Source organism: Cariama cristata, unplaced genomic scaffold (genome assembly GCF_000690535.1).
Source record: "Cariama cristata isolate BGI_N322 unplaced genomic scaffold, ASM69053v1 scaffold8788, whole genome shotgun sequence".
Lineage (NCBI taxonomy): Eukaryota > Metazoa > Chordata > Aves > Cariamiformes > Cariamidae > Cariama > Cariama cristata.
The window spans coordinates 21,625-43,691 of record NW_009630605.1 but is presented as its reverse complement, the minus strand read 5'-3'; the positions used below and the strand labels follow the sequence as shown (position 1 = coordinate 43,691).

The window sequence follows — 22,067 nt, the reverse complement described above, 5'->3', positions numbered from 1 at the left end:
AGCTGGCCGTCGTGTTCCCGGGCAGACGTGCCCCGGGAAACGTCGGGGTCTGAGCAGGGATGAGGTCTGAGGAAGAAAGACGGAGACTCGCAATAGAGCTGCAGAAATGCTTGCTGTGGCAAGAGGGGGAAGAAAATACGTAACTCCTGTAACTGTAGTAACCTAGAACTAGTAATGCTGCTGAAAGAAGGCGAGTTCAGAAGCTTTGGCTAAGAATGAACTATCCCAGTTAAACTAACATGTTGTTTCCTAATGCATGAGAGGTTGCCCAGAATAGACTGGATGTTTCTTAACCCTGAAGAAACTCTGTCCTGGGTTTGGCTGGGATATAATTAATTTTTTTAGCTGGGATAGAGTTAATTTTCTTCCTAGTAGCTGGTACAGTGCTGTGCTTTGGATTTAGTATGAGAATAGTGTTGATAACACACTGTTTTAGTTGTTGCTAAGTAGTGCTTACTCTAGGTCAAGGACTTTTCAGTTTCCCCGTGCTCTGCCAGCGAGGAGGTGCACAAGACGTGGGGAGGGAGCACAGCCAGGACAGCTGACCTGAACCAGCCAAAGGGATATTCCATACCACAGGACGTCATACCCAGTATATAAACTGGGGGAGTTGGCTGGGAGGCACCTGATCGCTGCTTGGGGACAGGCTGGGCATCGGTTAGCGGGTGGTGAGCAATTGTGTTGTGCATCACTTGTCTTCCTTGGGTTTTATTCCTCTCTCACTTTATCTCCATTTTCATTACAATTATTGTTATTATAAATACTTTATTTCAATTACTAAACTGTTCTTATCTCAATGCATGGCTTTTACCTTTCTCTGATTCCCCTCCCCATCCCACCAGGTGGGAGGCGGGGAGGAGCGAGCGAGTGACTGCTTAGTTCTTGGTTGCTGGCTGTGGTTAAACAACAACATCCTCTCTAGCTTCTGCGGAGCTCCAATGGTTTTGCACTATTCTTCATGGGTTTTGTTGCTGTGGAAGTCAGAAGAGTAAATCGTACAGATCTCCAATTGCCCTTTTTCCAATTCTTTTAGGAATTCCAGCAGCGCCTTGAGGCACGGCCTCTGTAGGAGGAAGCACTGACTACGGAGTCGTACGTGAAGGCCCTTCTCTTGTTTGCATGGCCCTCGTCTGACCACACAAAAACGGCAGTCATCCTTGGGGGCCGGAGGGTGTGATGTTGGGTGAATAGCAGTGTGCCTGCCATGAATTGGTTTTAGGTGTGTGGTTCAGGTAGCAGCTGGTAGCTCTGCCCCAAGTTTTCCTTCCCGCAGGATTTCTGCTGGCTCTCAAGGCATTGGCTGTCTCCCTCTGACAGTGTTCTGATGAAGTTTTTCGTGCGCAGGGGTATCACGGGGCCAAGTTCGGTAGTTGTGGACTGTGAAGGCCTTGGTGTGCAATTTGGTGTTACCACAGGGCTAAGTTGGGTGATTCTGAAAGGATGCAGCCTCCCGGCCGCCTGCTCTTGCATCTCTCTCTGTGCCAGTATCTGTGCTTGTCTCACCCTGCAGTGGAGCAAAACCAGTTCTGGGAGCTAAACCAGTAAGAAAATCAAATCTTTCAGCAGAATTGGCTTTTTGGTGCTTTAGCTTTCAGGGCTGGTCACAGCAGGGTCAGAGGAGTGTCAAGGAAGAGCCTGGGGAGGAAGGGAGTACTGTCATTTAGCTCCCTAAGGGCTGTGCTTCCCCTGCTTGTTAAAAGCTGGGACTGTGTCTTCTGGCTTTGAGATCCCGTTCTCTGCTCTCATCGGGGTTGCGTTTTTTTCACAGGCACTCCTGACCAAACAAACACTTAAAACTCCTTACGTTGCTGGGTTGTTCAGAGTCCAGAACAGTTTTACAAATCTTATTTTGGGTGGTGCTTTCGCTGGAAACAGGTCATATGTTACCAACTCGCTGCTTTGCTTGTAACTCACTTTTTCACTTGTCTCTGCTGGCTTTTACAATTATCTTAAACTGAGGCTGGGAACTCTGCCCAACGGTTTAAATAAAGTCTGGTGGAACTTCAGATCATGGCATTGTAAACCAGCTGCTCCTCTGCAAGTGAAGGATTAAATACAATCATGTTAGTATTTAGATTTTTCTTTTAAAAAGGAAAGTGTTCACACTCTATGTTTTTGTATAATTGCACAAAACCTCCCATCTCTGGAAGATACATGGGTTAGTCTCTTCCAATCTTTAATATGTATTTAGCCTTGCAGTGGCTCTGTCAAACAGGAAAGTACTTCTTCCAGATTCACAGGAGGAATGTTGTGTTAGAGACACAAGAACAACCCCCGAGATCCTTGAAGAAATTTAGACATCGACTTCACTATGATTTCAAGTTGGATGTGAGATTCTATGCATCAGTTTTAAGAAACCTGTTCCAGAGCCGCAAAATAAATAGAAATCCCCTGAATCCATGTGTAGTCTGCTGTTGGACCATCTCTCCTCTGCAGCGTGTCTCTGGATTTTAAAAACTGAGAAAGAAAATGTCATCCAGATTAGGGGAAGGAACAATCACTGCACCTTGGCTTATTAGGCTTGAAGTTTTTAATCATTAGTATGCTCTGATATACTGCATTTCTTCACTTGTAATGCTGCTGGGTGCCCGGTCACAAACGACTGACCTCCCTGTAGAAGAGGACAGCGTCTTCGGTGCCTTCTCTCTGTTTTGCAAGATCTGCTGTGAAGCCCTTGCATAAGCTTGGAGGGAGCAGTAACGCTGGTGATTAACAGGGTTTGCTGACTTCCTGAGCAGCCGTCGTGCTGACGACCACCTTCTTACGGTCTCCTTGTATGTGCGCGTCCTTCCAAAGAGTGGCTCCTTTTCTAGCCATGTGCCAGTATTTTCTTGACCTGTGAGGGTTAAAATAGTGTTTAGACTTGAATTGTATACACAGTTTCCAGCCCTATTATACAAAGAGTGTGCATGGCTTTCTACAAATGTGCGGTAACAGGAAACTACTATTTGAAAGCTGTTGGTGGCAAAGAGCTGTATCAGTTTGCTGGCTGATCTGCTGCTAGCATCTGTCCCTTTTGTCTGTTTGTCCTTTCCAGCAGCCTTCCACAGCCAAATTCTGCCTTCTCATTTATTTTAAGTATTGATGAGGGGTTTATGTGGTCTGTTTCTTGAAAGCTAAAAGCTGTGAGGTACAAAAACTGCTCCTTTCAATTAAAGGAGACCCAAATGCTAAGCTCTACAAAAAACTGTTGGGAAACTTTTCCTGGCAGGATGTTGAATAAGATGCTCCTGTACTATTTCGGGTGGAAAGAGAGATGCCAGTCTGACTACGTGCTGTAGCTGGGTTCCTGATTTTTTCAGCCTTTCTCTACCCAGGTCTGTCCATACATGCTCCTTTGTGCCCCACAGTGACCCTGCCATCTTTCCTCGCTCCACTGCACTTGTCACATTGCTTGGTGCTCCCTCCAGGACAAAACCCTTCACCTCTCCATCCCCCAAGGACCTTGATTTGGCACAGCGGAGCCCAGCACCCTGACACTATACGGTGTTATTCCAGCAGTACACTGGGGGGCACTGGGGAATGAGGGGGCCACGCATGCCCCCCCGACCCGTGCCAGCGCCCGTGAGCCGAGTGGGGCAGCCCTGAGATGCAGTGGGCTCTGCCAGCAGCCCCACGTGAGGCCCGGCCACGGGGACGAGGCAGCTCTGGGGTCAGACTGTGGGGCAGGGTCTGGGTCGATCGGGTACAGGGCCAGACAGGGCTGCAATGTCAGGGGCAACAGCCTCAGCTTAAAAGCCCTCTCCACGTTTCTCAGCTCCTTCCTGGTTCCCTGCCTGCAAGCCAGCTGCCCCATGCAATGCTTTCTCCTCTGTTGAGCAATTCCATCTACTGGAATTGCTCAACAGCTCAGGGTTTTTGGGTTGGCGATGCTCGCTGTTGCTGTCCCTGATTCCTGAAGCCGTCCTGTGTAGCTGCTGCTCCCCAGTGTCTCCTGCGCTGGGCTCAAGGGCCGTGGCAGAGTGGGGAGGAAGGTGTGGAGCAGAGCACCGTGGGGAAGGATGTAACTGCGGTGAGGAAGTGAAGGAATAGCAACAATTCAGAGCATCACTTCCTATTTACTCTTCTTGGCAAATGGGCTAAACTTGAAAAAGCGAAGGGGTAAAAGTGGCAGGGACAGTGCAAAGCAGTGTTGTGTATGGTCTTTGGACTGAAAGATGCTGCATGCTTTGCTTTGACAGTTTGCGTCATCTGTAGATCTGTATTTTTCCTGATTTGTTCTTGATGAAAGCTTTGCAAGCTTTAATTTTCCATTGTGCTTGAAAGGAAGGAAAGGCGTATCTGTAGCTGCTCTGAAACACAGTAACTTGGAACTGATTTTTATAAACTTTCAGCAGCTTTTTGTTGTTGTTGTTGTTGTACTTAAGGGTGCCTTAACACCAAATGTATTTGATGGGAATTACTCCCACTGGTTATTCTAAATTCTCTTAGCTCTAGATTCAAGCTTAATATAGTTAATTTTGGTGCATCAAATGTTACTTAAAAGTCTACCTTGCCAATTCTCCTTTGATACTAATTTGAGATTTTAAGATTTTGTGTATTTTATTGTGACTTACTTTTCCAGTGGCTTTTAGAGGAAAAGGTATAGGTGCACCCCCAAAAAAAACCCAGTGAAAAACAAAAGCAAGGACTATAACCTGTGGGCAGAGAGGAATGGAATTACGGATTTGACCTTCTCCATGAAGCAGCAGCAAAAAGATTCCGGATCTTTTCTAATGTTAGTCTGTGAAAACATTCTGGACTCAATATTAGGGAGCATATTTAAAAAGCATTTAAAACCAGCACTTTACCTGACCCATGTAGAAATACTCTACACTTCTATTGTATCCCCTTCAGTGAATTGCAACCCTGTCTGCCTTGTGGAAACTCTTGCATGGCATGTGCTGTGCCTCGCGGAGCCAACAGCGTATTGCTTCAGCCATGGTTAACTAACCATCGGGGCTGAAAGGGAAGGGGGTATCTGGCAGCATGTGAAGACCACTTTGTGGGATGGGTGTTGTGATTGATGCTGGGATGTGGCACGCCGTCCTGCACAGAAAGTGCTATACTAAAGGTACTTTAAAATAACAAACAAGGTTATTCCTTGGTGTGTGCACCACAGTAAATGAACTCAATGATCTGTCCCCTGCCCCGTGGGCAAGTGCAGCCCGGTCTCTGTGAGTGAGGACCTGGCTCTTGACTCTCGCTGCTGTGATACCCGTTTGCTGCGAAGTCATCTCTGCGTTGTCGCAGCAAAGTCTTAAAGCGCCTCTTTCTGACAGGGTCAGGAAACTCCGTTGCTCAGAGCTTATTAATATTTGGTTTGCTTTTTAGACACAAAGCATCTCTAAAGTAAAAACATGCGTGAATTTTAAGCAAACGCAGCTGCATGTTTGCATTGGTGTGGCAGTCGTTTCTGTGCTTGTGTCATTTCCTCTTGCTTTGTTTCATCAATCGAAATTACTAGGTGGGACTTCAGTGGCGTATCACCATCGGCTATCTTGTAGCTTCAGACCAGACTTCAGGAAGATACAGGATAATAGGAAGAAATGGAGATTTTGCTCTTGCGCTAGAGGTGCTTGCACTAGCCTGGAGGAGTCTCTGGTTTCCCTGGTTGTTGCTGAAACAGCTGTTGTAATCTGCTGTACCTGTTTACTGCCTTAGACATTTCTCTCCTGTTCGCCCACTGGGTATCTTTAAAAGAAATCAAACTGGGACATTGGTATTTCCTTGCTGTTCATAAGGAAAAAGTGTTGAGGGAGCAGTAGTGCTCTCTTAACTACTGTCCCTCAGATTTGTGTTTCAGTTGAGCTGTTCTGTGGAAGCCAAACTGTCAGAAAAGCTTCATACTTGTTTTGTAGGTGAAACTTTCTGTCTCAGCTGAGGAAATCCTCCGTTTGTTGGAAACTTCTCCTTAGGTTGGTTTACCTGCAACACAAAGCCTTGCTTTGTGGAGAGGATGTACAGGTGGGTGGCTGTGCTGGGACGTCCTTACCTTCCTGCTTAACTGGTAGAGTCATTTGGCGTGTGCTAAGGAGACGTTTAGGGTAAGCTGTTGACGGGCTTGAGCAAATTATAAAATGAGTTCTCTGGAGTGTGAAGCCATCAATAAATAGTTGGCAAGCCCTTTGCATTGCCAATAGGTAAATGATGATGTGTCACTTGTGGTTGCTCATTTTCTTTGTTTGTTTAAAGAATTTCTAAAGAATTGTACAGGGAACTTTGGAAGCAGATGTTACCACAAAGAGAAATAAATACATGAGTCATTCGGGAAGTCGGTAACCTTGACCACCTAACATGTTTTATAACCAGTTTTGTTTGTACTAGGTAGTGAAGAACTGCTCACCAGTTGGTAATCCAACATCCAAATCCAGATTTCACCCTTACAGGGGAAAAAAAACCCAACTAGGGACTTCTCTGTATTTAGGCATTACAAGGTAGTCTGTATTAGGTGTAACTGGCAGGGTTTGGGGAGGTAGGGGCTGCAGGGGTGACCTGTGTGGAAAGGGGCCATGAGCTGCCCTGTGCCAGTTCCACCTGGGTCCAGCCAGCTCCAAAAAGGGACAAAACCAGCCCATTGCACGCTAAAAGTGCAACCGGTCAGAGCAGCACGTGGTGACTCTGCTTGAAGGTATTTCTAAGAAAGGGTAGTGGCTGCTAGGAACAGGAGTCACAGGGAGGAGGCACGTGAGGACAAATGTGGGAGGATGCAGAAAAGGAGACGTGAGGAGTCACAAAAAAGGACATGAAGAGGTGACGTGGGGCAGGAGGCACAAAAGGACATGTGTGAGGGCAAATAAAAGGAGACATAAAGGCAAAGATGTGAGGAGACACAGGAGGAGGTGTGAGAGGAGATGCAAGAGTGCATGCAAAAGGAGATGTGAGGAGATACATGAAGAGACATGTCTGGAGTAAAGGGAGGAAGAAGTGGAGGAGACGTGTGGAAGGGGACATTGTTGGGTATGTGGCTGGAGATCCTCTCTTGGAAGGAGGTGCTCTGTGGTGGAAGAGGTACCCTTGAGGGACTGCAACCCATGCTGGGGCAGGGACACCCCAAAGGGTCCGTGGAGGACCATGCTGGGACAGGGACACTCTTGAGGGACTGTGGCCCATGGAGAACCTGTGCCAGGGCAGGTATGCACCGAGGGACTGTAGGCTGTGGAGGACCCATGCTGGAGCAGAGGAGCAGTAAGAAGCAAGGAGCCATGGGGGAAGTTTGAGATGCAAGGAGCAACCAAAAGAAATGGTTACGCGCTGACCCATAGCATCCTATGCCACCTGTTGCCTCGCCGAAGGAATTGGGACAGACTGAGTGTAACCCATAGTGAAAACAAGGGAAGTTGAGACTAGGAAGGGGGGAGGAGAGGTGTTGGACTGAAGATGAGGGGAAAGAGGAGGAAAGGTGTTTCCCAAAGTGTTTGCTTAATTTTTGGTTGATTGTATTTTTTTTTTTCCCCTCAGTACCTGAATCAGTAATTAAAGGTTTATGTTAATTTGTAATAAATTAAATTAAGTGAAATCCCCCAAGTCAAGAAAGTTTTGCTTATGGCAGTGTATTCATTATGCTGGGGTGTAAACTGGTTTAGCAGTGATGTGGCCAAACAGTACAAACTCTGTGTGGACGTGACCTGGGTACAGTTTCCCCTCTCCATGTGTGAGGCTGGCATACCCCTGTATCGCTGCGTTGGTGCCTCGCCATTTTCCCTAGGACAGCTTTCTAGAGAAGGGCCAGCACCAGCCAGTTGCAGTCGTTCACGAGTGGTGATCTTTGAACAAGTTGTGTTGGCAAAAGCCATAGAAGAGATGCAGTTTTATTTGCAAACCCTCATATTCAGGCTGTAAAAGATTTATTGTGGGGCAGAGCTGGAGTAAACTTCTGCTGTTGAAGTGCTTTTTCTGCAGGGTGGAGTTGTGTAGCGCTCTCTTTTCTCCCACCCCCAAACTCTTTGCTCCTGCAGTAGTACTAGCCTAGCAGTAACTATACTGTGTACTCCAGGTGTAATGTGGTTAAAAAAAAAAAAACCTCAGTCCTTCACTCTTCTTCCTTCCAAACATGAGTGGAGTGATAGAGAGAAAAGGGAGAGAACAGAGGGAGGGGAGATGGTAGGGTCTTGCCATTTCTTGCAACTATGTACATATTAAAGAAAGTGTGTGTTCCCCTTGTAGAGTCAGAAGGAAAGCAGAGGGTATGGAGGGGCAGGGCCGCTCACCGTGACATGGCCCTTCCCAGGCACGTCAGCGCCGGGTGCTACTGGCCGGATGATGTGTCACTGTCTGTAGTTAGAGCAGAAACGCTCCAAAGCGGTCTCTCTGTGTGGAAAAATCATAGGATGATAAGGGTTTTGTTCAAACGGAGGAAAAAAATTGAGAGAGAAAAAAAATCTCAGTGGAGATTTTTCTTTTTTTCAACTGAAGAATGATTAATCAGAAATGGAAAATTCTGTTCTGTTATTAAGCTTGACCCGTAGCTATTTGCAGCAGGCATAATGTAGTTCGCTATTACATTCTGCACATTTTTGGTTTGTCTCACAAAACTTTTGTTTTTACTGTTGGTTGTATTGATTTTATTTCTTTTAAATTATGCAAACTTTTACCAAAAGGGAAACGAGGATTAAAGCAGAGAAGATGCAAATGTTTTGCATCTTTCAGGCAATTTTTTTTTTCTTTAAAGAGTATGTTCCTTGTGAAACCTTACTGATTTTTTCTTTCTTAAGAACCTGGCACCATTTTGACTATGCAGGCTTTGAGGAAGTTGTTGGCACATGGGTGACAGCGCCCTTCAATTAGACTGTGCATCGACACACCTTATTTCAGACCGTTAAAAACTGTTGGACTTCCTGGGAAATAAACTCAGCTCTATTCTTCCATCTACTGCAACATATCTCTTTGTGGTTAAATCTACACTTTGGACTTCAGAGATCTAAACTTGTGGGCTGGCCAGGACAGTCACACTCGGGTTGTAAAAGCAGAGATAGCAGTGTGTATCCCAGCTCAACTGCCAGACAGGAGAGTATATAGGTGTGCCCCTACCCCGGAGCGTGCTGCTAGAGACAGTCTGGCTCCGTGGGTAGAATAGGTGGGAAAAGAGGAGAATGTGTCTTTTAAAGACGACTGCTGTACTGAAGGCTGAACAGTTGTAATGTTCAATTCTGTTTCGCAAAGTGTGGTTTTAAATACTGAAAGAAGGGAAAAATATGATTATTTCTTTTTTTTTTTTTTTGGTGAAGGAAAGCGTTAAGTACTTTAAGTCTCGAGGCTTAAATATAATATGCATGGTCAAGAACAGAGGTGCCATGCAAAGGAACATAATAAACACTACCATGTTGTGGAGCTTTGTAGCCAATACAGGACACAGAGTGGTTATTGAGGCATAAATGGAAGGGAAAGAAGTACCATTCTGTGATTCTGGGAGCTGAGGCCTCTTGACAGGAACAGATGATAGCACTGGGGTTTTAGAGTTCTCAGTTTTGGGGGGGGCTGGCAGGTGGTTCTCCTCTGGGGAAATGAAACACCTCCGAAGCAGCTGTCCCACTCCCTGTCAGGTGTCAGGATTATTAGTATGACAGCAAACCAGAGGACAAAAGAGAATCTAAAATTCTGGTATCTAGGGTTCTTCTTGTACATGTCTGATTTGAAAATAATGGAGTGATGAAGATAAAATGGAATAAGTGCTGTATTTCCTTACAAGTGGCAAGCACAGTATGCATTCAGGGAAGTAAGGACCAGTCTTGATTTGTGATAAATGGAGAGGTTTGACCATATTTTGGTTTTGAAGGAGTAATCTTTGCTAGAGGACGATATATCATACCAGATCCAATGACCCGAGAGAGGTGAGACTGCTGCTGCTCCGTGTCCAGACCGTAGTGAGGCTGAAGATGTATTCTGCAGGCACACGCACACACAGCGCACGTATACGTTACGTGCATATGTACATACACATGGCTGGCCACACAGATCACAGGCAGACAGAGCACCCACATGAACATAGGCAGCACCAACAGCCTCATCCTAGTCCCTTCTCTGGCTGGACAGGATGAAAGTCCACAAGTGAGAATATACATAGACATATGTTCAAGGTGAATCCCTCCAGCAGCTGGGCTTAGACACTCCGCCCAGTAGCTGCCCCTGCATCCCAGTCTCCCCAGTTGCTGGCACTTGGACATACAACTCCCCAAGGCCACTGCCCTACTCCAGTTGCTGGTATAAGCTATCAAACACACACAGCTGGCCAGGACTTCCCACATCTCATAGCCGTCCCCCCTCTGTGCTCTCGCACCCAGAGTTGGCCCTTAGGGACCCACTCGCCCTCCTGGCTCCCAGGCCATTTCGCATATTCACAAGCTGGTCCACTTGATCTTTGCCAGCCATTGCACACTGGCATACCCACGCTCGCTCCAGTTGCTGGCACCACAGACACGTGGGTCCTCTGACCTGCGGGCTGACCCCAGTTGCTGCGTTCGCGCTCTGATGTGCACACAGAATTGAAAGCCCTCAGCCAGGAAAGAGTCAGAAAGGAATTTAATAAGACGACAAGGGAGACTGTGCTGATCAGGCACAGGGCACAGCCAGACAAGCGTACTGACCAGCAAGCTATTTACTTGCGTCTAGCCCTTGTTATCCTCTTACACTTCTATTTTCCCACTCTTGTTCCTCCCAAAATCACCTAAACCCCTCCCTTGCCCCACCTTTGGTTCCTTTGCTACATATCTCATAATAAGTCCTGTGCAATTCCAAACTGTTCTTCCCCTGCACCTTGTAATATGTCCCACCCCTAGGCAGTGACCCCCTTTGTCCAAAGGGTGATCTGGAGAGCTGCTTCTGGTGACACTGGTGATGGGTTTCATGCCTGGACACTGGGACTGTCCTGGGAGGGGCCCAGACAAGGTGCTGGTTCCTCCAGAGTCCTTGATCCGGGATCCCGCCTGGCGTTGTGCTCCTCTGGGCTTGGGCAGATGGGCCTTTGATGGGCTGAAGGCTCTTGGGATGGACCTGGGAGTACCCCGCAGGGTATATTTGGGCTCCCTGGCCTGCCATTGTCCCCCTGAGCTTTTTGTGTGTGTGCAGATGAGCTTTGTAGCATAACCTTACAACCTAAACGTGGGCTGTGGTTTCTAATGGGGCCCTGTGGCAGCATGGAGAAGCCAGGATGTTTTTTTAAAGATGACCTAAAGGTGTTATTCAAGCATGCCAGCATGAAGGAGAGTTCAGCATGTGGCTCTGCCGTAGTACTGTCCTGAGGTTTGTGGTCTGTTGCCTTCCCTGTCAATGTCTTTTTCTTCTTTCCTCCCCTTCAGATCACGACGGTTGTCTTGGGAGAGCAGGCTCTGACGGGAGCGAGAATGCTCAGGATGTCCAACTGCCTGCTAAACTGACCAGGGTGGTGCTGAGCCACAAGTTCAGGGCTCTGTTTATCCTCGCCTTTAAGTTCATGTCCTTTGCCTCCATCGTGTTGTACTGGAAAATCACGGAGGACCCTAAGGGCAGAGGCCAGGTCTACAGCTTGCCTGTTAAAATCCTCTGTGCTCGCTCTGTGCCTTCTCCTCCCTGCACCATTGGTGGTGGGCCCCCTCCTTCCCCAGGGGATGTGTTTTTTGTGGAGACCTCGAACCGAACTAACCCAAGTTACTTGTTCATGTGCTCTGTGGAGTCAGCAGCTCGGACGCACCCAGGGACAAGGGTCGTGGTGCTCATGAAAGCCTTGGCAAACATTAACGCCTCGTTACCCAACCACTGGGGCTTCTCGTTGCTGAGCTGCTTCCCCAACGTGGAAGTCCGGCCCCTGGACTTGCCAGAGCTTTTCTCTGGAACACCTCTGGCAAAGTGGTACTCACAGGCTCAGCACCGCTGGGAGCCTTATTTCTTACCCATCCTGTCTGATGCCTGTAGAATTGCCATCATGTGGAAATTTGGTGGCATCTACCTGGACACAGACTTCATTGTGCTTAAGAACTTGAAGAACCTCACTAATGTGCTTGGTACCCAGTCCAAGTATGTATTGAATGGGGCCTTTCTGTCCTTTAAGCCCAAACACAAGTTCATGAAGCTTTGCATGCAGGACTTTGTGGAGAATTACAGCAGCTGGATCTGGGGGCACCAGGGCCCACAGCTCCTAACGCGCGTCTTCAAGAAGTGGTGCTCCATCAGGAGTCTTCAGAGCAGTACGAGCTGCAAAGGAGTGAGTGCTCTGCCCCGCGAGGCTTTTTATCCCATTCGGTGGCAGGACTGGAAGAAGTTATTTGAAGCAATCAGCTCCTCAGATCTTCACCACCTATTTAATAACACCTATGCAGTGCATGTATGGAACAAGAAGAGCCAAGGGAGAAGGCTAGAGATCACATCCCAGGCTTTGCTGGCTCAGCTGCATTCTCACTTCTGCCCTGCCACATACAATATCATGAAGAAGGACTCTGAAGAGCAGTGACTTGCGGGTCAGCTAAGAGATGTTGCCTGGGAGTCCACAACTCTCCAGCTGTTCCATCACAAATGAACCTTCTTTTGAAGTGAGGTGGTTAGAGCTGAGGATAAAAGCCATTTGTGGGTGTAGGTGGAGCCTGTAGCTTCAGCTGATGTCTGTGCAGTGCTCTGTCTTGACTTTAACTGCCTACCAGCAACCTTTTGTTTCTCTGCAGGACCTTTCTTCTGCTCTGCTTGGTCAGGTAGAGAAATCTCAGGAGGGGAGCAAGTGCTGGGCTGCTTGTGGCAGCCTCCATCAGCCTTTCAGAGGAGTAAGGCCCCTTTCTGTAGCTGTAAACCTGGAATAGGCCTTTGTAGAAATGTACATCTCATCACCTGATTCTCAGGACTTCTGAAGTGCAGTCCTCAAAGCAACGAAAGGATGGGAGAGCAAAGAGCAGGAACTGAGGAGGAAGTTAAGGATGTGCTAGAGGAGGTGTCCCAAGAAAAATGTAGAGGAAAACAGAGAAGAAAGAAAGGGCTAAAGCAACTTCTTTTTCTTTTCATCCCCTTCTCTTCTGAAGCCTTTGGTGGGGACTTTCTTGTGTCTGGTTTGAGCAGGGAACAGGATGCTGCAGTCTCTGTTTGATGTCATACATCTAAAGACATGGAAATTGGGTGCAAATTGGAACATGAGGATCTGAGGTCAGCTCATAGAATCGTTGAGGAAAAGACCTTAAAGATCATCAGGTCCAACCATTAACCTAACACTGCCAAGTCCACCACTAAACCATGTCCCTAAGCACCACGTCTACACGTCTTTCAAATAACCTTCGGGGATGGTGACTCAAGCACTTCCTTGGGCAGCCTGTTCCAGTGCTTGACAACCCTTTCAGGGAAGAAGTTTTTCATAACATTCAATCTAACATCCCCTGGCACAACTTGAAGCCATTTCCTCTTGCCCTATCACTTGTTACTTGGGAGAAGAGACTGACCCCCACCTGGCTACAACCTCCTTTCAGGTCGTCTTGTAGTGCAGGGCCCAAAACTGAACACAGCATTCAAGGTGCGGTCTCACCAGTGCCGAGTACAAGAGGACAATCACTGCCCTGGTCCTGCTGGCCACACTATTCCTGATACAAGCCAGGATACCATTGGCCTTCTTGTCCACCTGAGCATGCTGCTGGCTCATGGTCAGCCAGCTGTTGATCAAGACCCCAAGGTCCTTTTCTGCTGGTCAGCTTTCCAGCCACTCTTCCCCAAGCCTGTAGCGTTGCATGGCAGTTTTGTGACACAAGTGCAGGACACGGCACTTGGCCTTGTAGAACCTCATGCAGTTGGCCTCAGCCCATCGATCCAGCCTGTCCAGATCCCTCTGTAGAGCCTTCCTACCCTCCAGCAGACCAACACTCCTGCTTACCTTGATGTCATCTGCAACCTTACTGAGGGTGCACGGGATCCCCTCATCCAGATCACTGATGAAGATGTTGAAGAGAACTGGCCCCAGTACTGAGCCCTGGGGAACACCATTTGTGACTGACCACCAACTGGATTTAACTCCATTTACTACAAGTCTTTGGGCCTGGACATCCAGCCGGTTTTTCACCCAGCAAAGAGTATGCCTGTTCAAATCACGAGCAGCCAGTTTCTCCAGGAGAAAGCTGTGAGAATTGGTGTCAAAGGCTTTACTGAAGTCTGGTAGATGACATCCACTGCCTTTCCGTCATTCACTAAGCAGGTCACCTTGTCATAGAAGGAGATCAGGCTAGTCAGGCACAACCTGCCTTTCATAAACCCATGCTGATCACTTGTTTGTCCTATACATGTTGCATGATGGCACTTAAGATGATCTGCGACCAAGGTCAGGCTGACTGGCCTGTAGTTCTCCAGATCCTCCTTTCTGTCCTTCTTGTATATGAGCATCACATTTGCTAACTTCCAGTCAACTGAGACCTCCCTGGTTAGCCAAGACTGCTCATAAATGATGGGAAGTGGCTTGGTGAGCACTTCTGCCAGCTCCCTCAGTACCCTTGGGTGGATCCCAAGCATGTATCCAAGTGGTGTAGTAGGGCACTAACCATTTCCCCTTGGATTATGGGGGCTTTGTTCTGCTCCCTGTCTTCCAGCTCAGGAGGCTGGGTACCCCAAGAACAACTGGTCTTACTATTAAAGACTGAGGCAAAGGCGGCATTAAGTACCTCAGCCTTTTCCTCATCCTTTGTCACTGTTTCCTCCCGCGTCCAATAAAGGATGGAGAGTCTGCTTAGTGCTCCTTTTGTTGCTAATGTGTTTATAGAAACAATTTTTATTGTCTTGTATGGCAGTAGCTGGATTAAATTCTAGTTGGGCTTTGGCCCTTCTAATTTTCTCCCTGCATAACCTCACAACGTCTTTGTAGTCCTTCTGAGTTGCCTATCCCTTCTTCCAAAGGTCTTATATAAACTCTCCTTTTTGTCCCTGAGTTCCAGCCGAAGATCTCTGTTCAGCCAGGCCGGTTTTCTTCCCTGCGAGCTCATCTTTCGGCACATGGGGATGGCCTGCTCCTGTGCCTTGAAGATTTCCTTCTTGAAGAATGTCCAGCCATTTAGAAGGAGCTTTTGTGCAGCAATGATTTATTTTATAGTAGTGGCAAATTAACACCCTGCGATGAGCAGGAGAACTCATCCAAATAACAGCTTAAATTGCTCCTGACACATGAAGACCTGAACTGTCTTTTACACTGAGTTTGTCTCTGTGACGAAATGTCCATAACTGCATCTAAGATGCACCAGATCTTTCAGTGCTTGGACGGATCCTAAAGGAAAGGCATGATATTTTCAAGTATTTCCAAGGTTACAGAGAGCTTGGTAGGGAACCTGTACTGTCTAAATTCAAGTCCATTTTTGAGTCATTTATGGTGGACCTCTTCAAGTAACCTGGAGTACAAATCTCTCCTGGGAGGTCTTGAGGAGGGCTGTGGAAAGCTTTACTCTTCTCGCTGAGCATCTTCGTGAAATGCAGCGGAGGAAGTTAACGTATCTCTTGCAAGTTGCTGTTGTACCTTTGAGGATTCCCACCACAGAGGCAAGATTGTTGTTGGACAAACTGTGGGACAAAACTTGTCCCTTGCCTTGATGGCCAAAAGGACATATTGATCCTCTTACGGTTCTTGTTGGAAAATAATGGAGGAAGAGCAGTGAGAAACAAGAATAAGGTTGAGACCATCGGCATTGTTACATCTGGTGCACACTACACTCTAAAGCGGATCGCTGAGGCACATGAGCTTGGCGCTACACTAGGATTAATGCAGATGAACAGAGCATCGGCCATCCCTTCTCCTACACTACTAAGAGATTATGATGTCACTGTAAAAAACTTTTCTGCCTCCAGCGTGCCTCCTCTTCTTACGCCTAGGAACAGCAGTGGAGTGGTCTAACGGCCCCTTTGATGACCACGAGTCGGTCAGATCTTCAATGTCACCTGGTCCCAGAGAGACAGCTCTCTCGCATGGTGCTTACTACAAGTCCTCTGCATGTGACTGAAATGATTTCTAGATCTGCAGTTGTCCGAGGCCTCTTCTGTTTCCTAGGTTAACCATAAGCAATGTGAGGTTTGCTTAGTTCCGCCAAGGCAATGGTCAAAAACATAAAAGATTGTGCATGCAAATTTTCTCTGTTTGTCCCAGGTTTATTTGTCTCTTCTTGGATGATAAAAATGAGAAAGACAAATCGTCCATCGCTTTTACAAAACAAGTTCCCTGTCCCTCAGGGAACATGGCCATGAGAGCTTAAGGATGGTGTGCACTTTTTTTTTTTTTTTTTTTAAATGCTGAGCTGCCAGGTCTTGATCGGAGGCCAGTGCTGCTTTGATTGAGAACTACCTACCTGTGATTTGGGCCGGGTGTGAGGTTTGTGCAGAAGAAGGTGCTGGGAACACCCCTCCAGTGGCTGGCACCACATGCGTGTATGTATGCAGTGCTGCCCCTTTGTTCTGCCCAGCTTTAGGGTATATCCTGGAGGCATGCAGGATTTTGAATATCTGCACCTCTCCCAACACTGAACATCTTTTAAGAACAAAGACTTTGTGGGGAAACAGCAGATCTTCCTGACTGTATAAGCATTCTTCAACACACCAAGTGGTATAAATGGATGCTGTTTTCATTCCCTGCTCTCACTGTTGCTACTCTGTGGGGTTTTTTACTGCTTGCTTTAGAAGCAACCACAAAATTGTCAGCCCTGGCCTAGTGTGTAGTCAGTGAGGCCTGGTTTCTCCTTCTACTGGTTCCTCCTGTTTTGGGCCCTTTGGACTAAACCACAGAAATCTTGGTGAGCTAGGAACCCCTACGAGAGACAGTAAAATGGTGGTTGGTGATCATAAAGGCCTAACAGAGGACTCTACTGTGGCAATACCATGAACTGATTATGGGAGTGTTTGGGACCTACTGCAGTGATTATCTGGCTTAACGTACCACTGCTGCTTCTAGGAAAGTGCCTTTTTGGATAAGGTTTTTTTGTTGTTGTTTTTCTTTGTTTTTTTCCCTTGTAGAGTCAACGTTCCGAGGTTTGATAAGGAGAAAATAAAACCAAAGCAGCCTTTTGCCTTTTTCCCTTTGTCTTGTGAAAGGAAAATAAATACAATTTTTACTATTACTTCTCTCTGCCAGGATGTTCCATTTTGTTCTGCAAGGCATTGGTGGTAGGTCTGAGCAATCTGTTAGCATTTTAAAGTTGTGTCCTGAAGTGACTCACTAAAATTAGGAGTGTGGAATAAACATGAGAGAAGTTGAGCGTAAGCCCCTGTGGAAAGAAGGCTCTGCGAACCATGACTACGTGCCATCTTTGGGACTTGAGCAGAGGGAACAGAGGAAGGCACAGTGTGTGGTACTGATTCCTAGTCCAACCAGGTATCGCCCCATCATTCATGACCTGCAATCTGTCTGAAGCAAGGCATTTTAGTCTCACTCTGAAGATCTGGATGTTATGGAATAGGAAACTCCATGAGAAATTGTGTTGCTTTTTCGCTGGATGATGTGCTACAGCCTCCCCTAGTAGTGGCAGTATCTGTGCTCTTGTAGACCTGAAAGTGGAAAGCTTGTGCTGCAGCCATTTGTTTTCCCGCCTGCTTTTCAGAGCCTGATCTAAAGACTCTCGAGTCCAGGGGAGCATTTTGAGAGGCTGTGAAAGGGCTGGTGGGGCCTGGTGTGCAGAGGAGTCTTACTGTGACTCCTGGAGTCAAGCGCCGGGGAAATAGTTTTCCCTTGAGATGTAAAATAGTTGCCTGTGCTTTCTTCATTGCTGATATGCAGTCAAGGATGACGAGTAGTGGTGTGAAGGCACTAGCTGTTTCCTGCCCTGTCTTCTTTGTCCTTGAGCTCATGAAGGTTAGCTGGTACACAGGTGTGCAGTACATTAAGGGGAGAAGCCGGAGGTGGGGGTTGGAGATGCAGAATTGGACAATGCAACAGAAGAGAAGAAAGGAAGGATCAGCAGGGTAATCCTGGACCCAGTCTCCTGGGAAGAGACTGAATGAGGATTATTTTCTCCGTGCTGGCTGAGAGCTCTTCTATGCCAGGAGCTCTTGGGTTGGGGGGATCTAGAATGCACAGTAAGGAGTAATGCTCCGTAGGGCTCTTTTTTCCCCTGTTCTTCTCCTCCATTTCTTCTCTCTCCTCCCACAACATGTATAGTCCGGGAAGGCTGTGGTGCAAAGTAGGCTAAGAGCCCTTCTTGGGGGAAAGTGCAATTACCTGCCTTATTCTTCTCTATGTTGGGAGCTGAGGTCTGCCTGAGGCTGGTTTGTCCTCAGCAGGAGAGAAGAGGAGAAACAAAGCTCTCCACGTGCTCCATTTGGGTATGCTGTTCGTGAACACCAATGCTCCGGTCTTTCATATGTACTTCAGGTTCATCCCTCTTCAGTATTTGTGACCGTTCCCTGTGTGCAGTTGGCTCGTGGTCTCTCTTGTATCTTCTTTGCAACCATACCTGGAACTCGGATGAATAGGCATAGTCCAGAAAAGAAACTACGGCAGGAAGTCACCTCAGCTGCACCCTGCCATTACAGCTCAAACTGAGATCTTGACCTTTAAATTTGTGTGTAATGATGGAGCCAAATAGCAGCTGCCATGACTCTGCAGTATGTTGACGGAAGTACGAGAAGTAAGAAAGTGCTCTTCACAAAGTGGAATCTGTGTCCAGGGGGAAAATTAGGTATGTGCATAAAGTCTGGCAAGTTAAATATGAAAACGCCATAAGGCTATACAAAACATTGTTTGAAAAACAATATCAAAAAGATATTAAAGCTACCAATGTTTTTATTCTTTTTTTTTCAACTGCGGAAGGAACAGGAAGCCTGCTAGAGAGGCGAAAGGTCAGTAGGAGATGAGAAATTGGAAGAGAGTCTAGACATCAGTTTGAAGCAAAACAAAATTTCTGCATCTGGCTGCAGATAAGAGGAACTTGGGGATGTTTCTCTACACTGTAATCCCTCCTTGTGGGGGATGCATGCCACAGTCTCTTGTGCATCACATGTCCATGGAATACATGTCAGGACTGAATGAACAGACAGATGATGGGACCTGATGTGATGTATCCACGAGTGCTGCGGGAGCTGGCGGATGTCATTGTGAGACTGCTCTTTGTTACGTTTGAAAGGTCATAGAGATGGGGGGAAGTGAAAGGAAGCAAAAATCACTTCTATCTTGGTTATCTTCAAGATGTTCAAGGAAGAGGATCCAGGGAACTATGGGCCAGTCAGTGTCACCTTGAACCCTGGGAAGGCGATGGAGCAAATCCTCCTGGAAGTCATCTGCCAAAATATTAAGAATAAGAAGGTGATTAGGAGTAGCCGGGATGGATTTATGGAGGGGAAATCATGCTTGGCCACCTATGGACAAGAAGTTGACCAGGAGCCAGCAGTGTGCCCTCGTGGCAAAGACAACCAACAGCCTGCTGGGCTGTGTTATATAGAGCATTGCCTGCAAGGTCAAGGGAAGCAATCCTTCCCTGCTGCTCAGCACTGGTGAGACACATCTGGAGTGCTGTGTCCAGTTTGGGGCTCCCCAGTTGGCTCAGGGGCTAGTGCTCGCAGGCACTGTTCTGGTGCACCACTGCACGACCTCTGAGCTCGCTCAGCAAGCAGCTTACCTTGTGGCTGTAGCTAACAGCACTGGTAGCATTAGAAAAATGCTTCTCTGTTATGAATTCATATGCGACCGTTCTCAAATAGCACTGTCACTGGGTGCAAGCTAATCCTGTCAAAGGGTTGCTGTCTGAGAAAATAACAGCTCCTACTAGCTTTTTTTTTTTTTATATTAAACAATTGATGAAGCTGCTGAGCAAGCTCACTCAACTGAAATTGAGCATGCCTGTTTTTTTGGAAGCTATTACAGCTCTATCTTAATTCATTCAACAAATTTCCTACTCTATCTAAGTGTAATAGCATTATTGACCATTTTCCACTAATCTTAGACTACTGCTTATTGTATTTAGGGACAGTGAGGCTGAATTTAAGGTTTATGATGTTGCCATGACTGGCTATGTGATTTTCTGTTTGTGGCCGTTACTTTTGTACCTCATTGGTTCTGTCCGTTGCAAATAACAGAGTCTGTATAATTTTTTTTCCTGGATAACTTCAGTGAGATGCCATCACATCTATGGCCGCTTTCTGTCCAGTTATTTGGGAATCAACAGCTGTAAAAACTGCCATATCATTTGTCCCCACAATTTGGTTTTTTTTTGCAGAAACTTGCTAATATCATCCTCTGACTCTATACTATGGTTTGCTTTTAGTTCTTCTCACCCCACGGAATGTCTATCCAGCACTGCATTACAGCTATACGAGTGGGTATTTTCACTGTTCTTTCTTTTATTTCAGGAGAAAACTTTATTCTAAAAAACACGCAAGTGAAATTGGATATTGCGGGGTTCACTCTGGAAAGGTGAAGTTGTGATTAAGTACGAAAGATGCAGTTAAGAACAGATGCCTTAAGTGTCCTCTGTCTATAGCTGCAGTATCTTCTGGCTATGTCAAATATACCCGTTACAATTACAATGCTTACTCTCATCTTGCCTCCAATATTCGCACATGCTTGGTCTGCCGTTCTCTCTGGGGTCCGTAGGAGGAGCTCTAAAGCTGTTGCTGAAATGCTAAATACTAATTCCCCTAAATACTAGAGGAATTAGCTGGTGGATTCATCCCTGTTTGGTGCCGCTGTGCTCTTCCATGCCTAGCAGACTGATCAGTCACCTGCTGAATATTGGTATTGTCAAATCTTACCTCTTCTACTCTTGTTGGTAATGTAACTCTGGAGAAAATGGAGCTGTTCAGCTGTTTTCTGGTGCGTCCCCAAAATTCTCCTATCAGGCTGTTTGTGATCAGTGATATTGTTCAAGACCCCTAGCAGCTACCTGGGTATGCAGCAGCACTTTGCTGGACCTTGTTCCTCTCCGGCTTTGTTGAATTTGTAGCCGATTTACACACCCCCTCCAGTGTTCTTCTGTTCATACGTCCACACGCTTACTTGGAGGGACAACACTAAACTCAAGCGTACTTGGTTCATTCTCCTAAAGCCAACTGGGAGTGGTGCAATCACTTCTTCCGAGGCTGATCAGAGCTATGTTGCCGTGTTTCTACTTGATGTACCATAAACATAGCTTTTGAATAGTTTAATGGTATAAGGTAGTTGAAGTTGCACTAAAATTAGGCAACAAAGACAAGCAATGGTAAGACAAAGAAAGAAGGGAAGGTATACCACAGTGTACTTTCATTTAGCCTGTGAAGCTAGATTTGGATGTTCGTGACATATTCTGGCTGATCTCAGCTCTACCAGATTCTCCAGCCCAGCCCCAGTCTCAATGCTTCTAGCACCGAGTCCCATGCTAAGAGCTGCAACTCTGTCCTTTCCTTCCCTAGCAGTGCCTTCCTTAAACCCACAAGGCTATTTTTAATGCACAGAACTGCAGGAATGATATTTGAATTGGCCGTGAGAGGGCACAGCTATTGCTTCAAAATGTTGGCTATGAAAGGGACCATCCAAAGCATCTTGCTCAGCTTAAGATACAAAACCATCTCTAACCAGTCTCTCTTGTAAATCTGCACTTAAGCATGTTCTGAGGGACATCAAAGAATTACATTCTCAATCCATTTTATTTAATAATAGAAGTAGATACAGGTTATGGTTCTCTTACAGGTTCCCTTCTTCAGGGGTAAGTGTGAGGGCCATCTTGTGGTTTTTGTCACTGCTGGGTGAGATCAAGCAAATGTGGGGACCAAGCAGCCAAGACAAGGAATGCACAAAAAGGGAGGGTAGTGGGAAGGCTTTGAGGACAGCGAATCCCACCTCATCTCCTCTAAACACAGATCCACTAGGTTTGGGTCTTCTTCCCAACAACCCTAAGGATGTGCATTATGTGCAGGTAGGCTCACAGGACAGGGACTGGTTATTTTCCAAGGCTGGTTCAAAGAGCTCACAAGACTGGAAGCAGGAGTTTCTCCCTCTGCCTGGAGTTAGGTCAGCTGAATACTGTTAGCGGTTATAGTTCCTCTTTCTACACTGTGGGAGCACTCAGTCACAATTCCAGTTTTCCCAGGGGTCTTCTTGTTTGGGAGTATTGTAAATTGATCAAATATTCAAATTCTAAATTGACTCTTGTTCCTGTTTTCTACAGCCTCAGCAGCTGCCTGCTCAGCGATTTAGCTTCTCTCCTCCCCACAGCCTC

At 46.7% G+C, this 22,067-nt stretch overlaps 1 protein-coding gene across 1 annotated transcript; it reads left to right on the top strand.

Annotated features, from left to right (window-relative positions):
- Window positions 1–11,291: 11,291 nt before the first annotated feature.
- Window positions 11,292–12,400, top strand: LOC104165854 (lactosylceramide 4-alpha-galactosyltransferase-like). Its single transcript, XM_009705611.1, is given in 2 exon segments — window positions 11,292–11,340; window positions 11,343–12,400. Coding segments are annotated over 2 exon segments (1,080 nt in total). The 5' UTR covers window positions 11,292–11,318.
- The last annotated feature ends 9,667 nt before the right edge of the window (window positions 12,401–22,067 follow it).